Raw genomic sequence first — 6,731 nt, forward strand, 5'->3', positions numbered from 1 at the left:
TATTTTTTACAAAGACAAAAAAAAACTCATAGATGTGAATACATGAACATGTTTACTGATATAATTTAAGTTTAGAAAGAGATTAAACAAAAACAGCAAAAACATTCCAGAAGAGTCACTTATTTTGTTGGTTGCTTACTAAAAAAGTCTTTGCTTCATTAAAGAGTTTCAGTTGATTCTTTTTATTTAATTTCAACATTGAACTTTTGTCAGCGTCCATTCATAACAAGTCAAGTAACAAAAATGTAAAGAAACTGCGCAATAGTAAAAAAAAATTATTTACCAGAACGAATGTACAGTAATCTCATTAAAATACAGTCTGACATAAAAACTGCCCAAAAAATCCTTGATTTTATTTTCAACAATTTATATAGTATTTATACAGTTTTCACAAACTAATTATTGATTTAATTGAGAACATTTGTAAAGTCTGACATAAAAACTGCCCAAAAAATCCTTGATTTTATTTTCAACAATTTATATAGTATTTATACAATTTTCACAAACTAATTATTGATTTAATTGAGAACATTTGTAAAGCTTATATAAATAAAGTTTATTTTGGTGTAATATTGTTGAATACATTTGGCTTGTGTTATAGACAAATTATATTCAAAAGTTAATTCAAATTTAGCAACAACCATTTTAACAAACTACTGCTAGCTGCATGAAAGCTTTTCTGTGGGTAGTAGCAAGATGTGGAGTGATGTTCACTTAATGCTAGTGATGCAAAGAATAACTGTAACATAGAAAGTTTTTCCTCTCTAAACAATCTCTGGCCTCAACACTACCAGTGTCGTTCTTTAATAAGGCTCCACAGTAGTGCCTTGTGATGGGACAGGGGGGTAGGTCACGGTACAGCATTTCTTCGCCATTCACCCACAGCCACTCACCAGCCAGGAAACGCAGGCCGGTCCAMACCTGCAAAAAACAAAAGTTCATTAGGGTTTGTATAGGTTTATATTATATATATGTTTGTGCAAATGGCTTGAACTTATGAAGCACTTTACACTTCAACCATTCACACACTGATGGTGGTAAGCTACGATGTAGACACAGTTGCACTGTGGAACAGGGCAGCCTCCTCAGAGGTGGGACTGCAATGTAATGGTGCCACCTGGCTCTTTGACCACCACCAGYAGGCATGGCGGGTGAAATGTCTTGCCCAAGGACACAACAGCAGAGATGGATGGAAYGAGGGATTGAGCTAGCAACCTACTGATTGCAAGACGATTCCCTTAACCACTCTGCCACAGGTGCCCACATATGCTTTTGTCAGATTGCACTCTACTAAGGCTGTATTTTTCTTCCAACTCAGTGTGGTGTCCATGAACAGGTTTGGGAAATAAGGGGTATCCATCCATCAATCCWTTTTTTTTACCTGCTTTTAATTTTCTGGGTCACAGGGTGCTTATCTCATTGTACAAGAGGTGGTATACACTCTGGACAGGTCACACAGAGAGACAAATGGGGCAAACAACCATTCACACTCTCACTCACAACCAATTCAGAATTATCAATTAACCTAACAGATGTTCTCGGTCAGTGGGAGAAAACTGGRGTACCCAGAGTAAGACTAAGACTAAGGGTCCTGTCTTTGCCTTTTCACAGATGGTGTTGTTCTTCTGTTGCACAGTTTATGCCACAACTTGCAGAGTGCACTGAAACAATTCACAGCAGTGTGTGAAACATTTGGGATGAGAATCGGCTCTTCTAATCCTGAGGCCATGGTTCTCAATCAAAAATGAGTAGAATGCTCCCCTGGGGTCAGATAAGAGTCTTTGCTTCAGGTGGAGGAGTTCAAGTTTCTGGAAATCTTGTTCACAAGTGATGGCAGGATGGAGGAAGGGATTGAGTGATGAATTGGGGCCTTAGCTGCTATGCTGTAATGAGGGTGTTGCTTCAGTCYCGTAATGAAGAAAGAGTTTTGTTGAAAGTCAAAACTCTTTCTCAATTTTATTTTCTATTTTTTGGGGACTGTTTAGGTTCTAAGCCTCACCTCTGGTAATAAGGCATAATAATAATAATAATGATTGAAAGTTTGAGGTCCCACATACAAGTGGCTGAAATGAGCTTCCTTTGTACAGTAGTCAGGCTCAGCCTTGGAGATACTGTGAGGAGCTCTATCATCTGAGGAAATCTGATTAGGATGCATTTTGCACAGCTTGCTTTGAAGATTTTTAATCAGACTCATGCTACTGGGAATAGACCCAATAAATAAAAWAATAATAATAAACATTGTCTGCTTAGGCATTTTTAATCATGACTTCTTATGTTCATCATCCATCTTTTTCTTTCTGATGTCATGTTTACAAAATTGTATCATCAYACAGGATCACTGAAGACCCCCTTTCAGGCAGTAAACATCAATCAATCACGAGTTGACTGACACAGGCTGCAAAAATAAAAAATTTTCTCAGCAATCAGGGCTGGAATCAATAATATATGTACATGTTAGCTTAACACAAGAAAAACATGTTTCCTGACCCGTGGGAGGCATTTTACCCTTTTCCGGCTGAAGATCATGGTCTCCAATTTCGTGGCACTGATCGTCATCCCAGCCACTTCACACTCAGCTGCGAGCCGCTCCAGTGAAAGATGGAGATCACAATCTGATTAAACCAATAGGAACACATCATACACAAAAGCAGAGATGTGATCCTAAGGCCATCAAAACAGATCCCCTCAGCACCTTGGCTGCATCGAGAAATTCTGAATCTGTGACAAAGGGCAACCTTGGAGGAGTCCAACTTTCGCTGGAAATGAGCCCAACTTACTGCCAGCAATGTGGACCAAGTTCTGACACTGGTTTTACAGGGRCCTAAGCCCGTWTCAAAGGGCCTGGTACCCCATTTTCCTGGAGTAMCCCCCACAAGAGTCACCGAGGGACATGGTCAAATGCCTTCTCCAAGTCCACAAATCACATGTAGACTGGTTGGGCGAACTCCCATGCACCCTCCAGGACCCTATTGTAGCATAAACCAYGGAAATAACTTGTTTTTCTCTAACATCTGCTATTGACTTGGTTAACTGTTTTCACCTTTGATCTTACATCCTGCAAAGRACTCACKAACTGGAGATAAATAAAATTAAATGAGAAGTTGACCCTTTCATGTTACAAAGAGACAGACTCTGATTTCGTTKTCACCTCCCTGCAAACAGAATGTAAGGAGCCTGTCTGTTACTTCAAAGGAACTTCACCAAGGGGCAATACACAGACTCAATACAAAGACACTCCATAGATTTCATCTGTGGTCAACAGCGACACCCGGAGGCGAATCGTAGTTGCATCACCACTGGAACATTTCCTGCTTATCTCTGACAAATATAAAAAAAGAACTTTGTTTAAAAGAAAAACAGTGAATATATTTGTTTTTCTTTTCTGATTTAATACTGTAATACTTACGCCATTGTAAACAAATTCACTTTGTCTGAGTTTACAAAGTATCTGATCAGAGTAGCCATAGCTCCKCCCTCTGCGGAAATTTTGGACCAATGTGAAGTTTAAACTTTTAACAAAGAGTCATCAACTCTTGCCATGTGTTTTAGTTCAAAAGTTTTGCTGAAGAATCAACAGGTCTGGAAAGAGTAGCTTAATTTAGCTCCCCCTATCAGGAGCGAGATCCGTTTTTAATATTTTTGCCTTATTTTGTAGTATCAGTCAACGCAGTTTAGGGAAAGTGAGTTAAGTTGACTATGGACTCTTGAAGCTGATTTTTATCACAATTTTGGAYGATCGGACCCTCCTGTGACTGAGCAGTGGAAGCGTCGTTACCACAGACGCCCTGCRGTAAAAGCAGATCTCAGGGAMTCGGAGGTYGGGCCGTMCACAAGCTGCTGACTTTGCCCTAAAACCTGCCTRGTACCCACGAGACCACTCTGGTGAATGTCTTCAAATCCAGTAGGAAAAGCGAGTTTGCCCTCCTTACTGTCTGCTGGTGTACGAAATCAAAGGCTGGGTCTGGCGATCATGACTTGTGTGCTAAATCAGATCATAGGTTTATTGTCTATCTCACTCCTTCTCATACACTAGTGCCCTCTTGATTAGAATTGATAAGGTTCCATTTATTTTGCTAGCATAGAAAGGTTATTTTAGCGTGTTAGTGGTTCAAAGGAATTATGCAGGAAGCTGGTTACAGAAGTTATTTTATGAGCATTACATCATCAGTTGCCCATTGAAATAACGTGAATTAAAGTTGTATTTCTGTCTGTTTTTTTCCTCTGAATTATTTTAATACACTGAGGTACTCCAAATGGGATTGCTGCTTGTCTGTGTTTTTATCGTGTTTTTATGCGTCAGAAAACTGGAAAGAATTAACACCTTCRTGTTTTAARATTGATCCTAAAATCTAAAATTTGGTTTTGCTAGCATTTAGCCATTCAATCAAATGCGGTGGTGCTCCGTTCRTAATTAACATATTTCATAAAGAGTTATGATTAAATTTAGCRTTAATAATAACCCCTACACTATTGAGGGTGTAGAACTGATCCAGTGTTCCACGACCAAGACAAAAACCACACTGCTCTTCCTAATTCTGAGATCCACTTATCTGGAGGATCTTACTCTCTAGGACCCCTGAATAGACCTTACCAGGGAGGCTTAAGAGTCTGATCCCCCTGTAGTTGGAACACAATCTGCGGTCCACCTTTTAAATAGGGGGACCACCACCCCGGTSTACCAATCTAGGGGAACTGCTCCCAGTGTCCACGCAATATCGCAGAGTCGCATTAGCTTTTTAACCAACTTGGTGACCTCAGCCCCTGAGATTGGAGAGCCCAACCCAGGGTCCCCAGCCTCTGCGTCTTCCTTGGAAGATGTGCTGGTGGGATTGACAAGRTCTTTAAAGTACTCTACCCACCGACCCACATCATTCCGAGCTGAAGTCAGCAGCGCATCATCTGCACCATAAAACGTGTTCACGGTGCACTGTCTGCTTCCTGGTGCCAATAGCACATATGGACAATTTGCTTGAACGTGGTGTTCGTTATGGACAATACATGGCAAGCACAGAAGTCCAATAACAAAACACCACTCGGGTTCAGATTGGGGTGGGGGCATTCCTTCGAGCCACACCCCACCAGTTTTTTTTTGTACCCCACCAGTTCTCATGGTCATTGCCCACATGATCATTGAAGCCCCTAGTAGAACAGTAAGTAACAGTAGTAACAGTTGTAAGTCCCCATCAGGAGTGCTTTACAGCCACCCCCCCCCCCTTCCAAGGACTCCAAAAAGTGTGGGTAATCTGATGTCAGGCGCACAGGCACAAACAACAGTTAGAATCCACCAACCCAAACGTAGGTGGGGGGAGGCTACCCCCTCGTTCACCGGGGTWAACCCCAACAYACAGGCACCAAGATGGGTTTATGYATGTATGGAGATGTAGTTGTCCAACTAAAACAACAGTAAGAGATTAAATGACYTGCTATATTTTTATACTGAAGAAGAAAAGGACAGTAATCACCACTTATTTTCCAATAAACCCACCTCTTCTGTGTCAGCCTTTATGACTTCCTTCATTACATAGACATGATCATCTCCAGGCTCTATGCTGAGTAGATCAAAGTGAAGATCGCTGTTGTTAGGTAAAAACAAGTTTTGACAATATTCAAGTGCCTCCTCCCAGCTCTTATTCTCCTTCACCAGCACCATATTCTCTGAGATGCAGACTAAAGGGAAGTGGGCATTACAGTCTTTGGTAGCCATCTTTTTTGTCAGCGAAGAGATGGAGRCACAGTTGCCATCATTACTCAACTCATCTGTCCAGTTTACAAACCATGAGAAACCTGTGCTCCAGTTCCATGATCCACCTGAAGAGTAGGACACAGGTCAGCTATCAGTGTGCTTACCAGTTAAAACAAAATCAATCAGTAGYCAGATTATACACTTCAAAGAAAAATAGAAGTACAACTGTATTGAAAGTAACACCATCTAATTAAGATTATGTTGTATACTTGTGGCTTTGGACTGAAAGTTTCTCTAAAGAAATATTCTTTAGAGAAACCTACATATATAGACTTTTTAAAAAAAGCTCTGATCTGACAGATCCGTCTGACCTGAYAAGATGGATATTTAGCAAGAGTTAATTGTATGGTGAATTAGTTACTCAGCATCAGAATTATTCTTATTTAACAAACGTTATTATATTAACTTTTACTTTTTAGTCCCTTACCATCTTTGTAGAGTCCAATCCAGACAGGGAAGTCCCTTTCTATGAAAAAGTTGTCCTCTTTTTCGGGTTTGAAATTTGCCAGATCATAATGTTCAACCTCACAGTATCGATGAGCATCATGCCAAGACTTTGCCTCTGGTACGAATGTGTACATTTGATGGTTATTATTCTCACAGAGGAAAAAGAGAAGATCTTCACAATCTTTCATTTCAGTCCTTTCAAAAGTAATAGAAAAGCGGTGGAAATATGTTACCAAACAGCAACAAAATAGGTTTATTTTAACATTACAAATGTAATGCTTGATCTCTGTAGAACAGCATCAGGACAATTTGAGTTTATGTACATTTTTTTACTTAAATATCTATTTACAAAGAGATAGGGGAAAATATAATGAACACCAAAATGCAGCAAATACAAGCACATGGATTCTTTAACATTTAAGAATAAATTTAAAAGAAAGCACACTAGTAATTGTTAAATAGGCCATTGTCAAAATTCAAACTTTCTATTAAAAGATCATGCATCTTTGCATCTTAGAATGTTTACCACCAAATTATAAAA

At 39.7% G+C, this 6,731-nt stretch overlaps 1 protein-coding gene across 1 annotated transcript; it reads right to left on the reverse strand.

Annotated features, from left to right (window-relative positions):
- Positions 1 to 697: 697 nt before the first annotated feature.
- On the reverse strand, positions 698 to 5,677 carry LOC106526738 (dromaiocalcin-1-like). Its single transcript, XM_014021409.1, has 2 exons — positions 5,486 to 5,677; positions 698 to 921 (listed from the first exon to the last, which is right to left on the reverse strand). The coding sequence occupies exons 1-2, from the start codon at positions 5,648 to 5,650 to the stop codon at positions 721 to 723; spliced, it is 366 nt and encodes a 121-aa protein (XP_013876863.1). The 5' UTR covers positions 5,651 to 5,677; the 3' UTR covers positions 698 to 720.
- Positions 5,678 to 6,731: the final 1,054 nt, after the last annotated feature.

Source organism: Austrofundulus limnaeus, unplaced genomic scaffold (assembly GCF_001266775.1).
Source record: "Austrofundulus limnaeus strain Quisiro unplaced genomic scaffold, Austrofundulus_limnaeus-1.0 Scaffold292, whole genome shotgun sequence".
Classification (NCBI taxonomy): domain Eukaryota; kingdom Metazoa; phylum Chordata; class Actinopteri; order Cyprinodontiformes; family Rivulidae; genus Austrofundulus; species Austrofundulus limnaeus.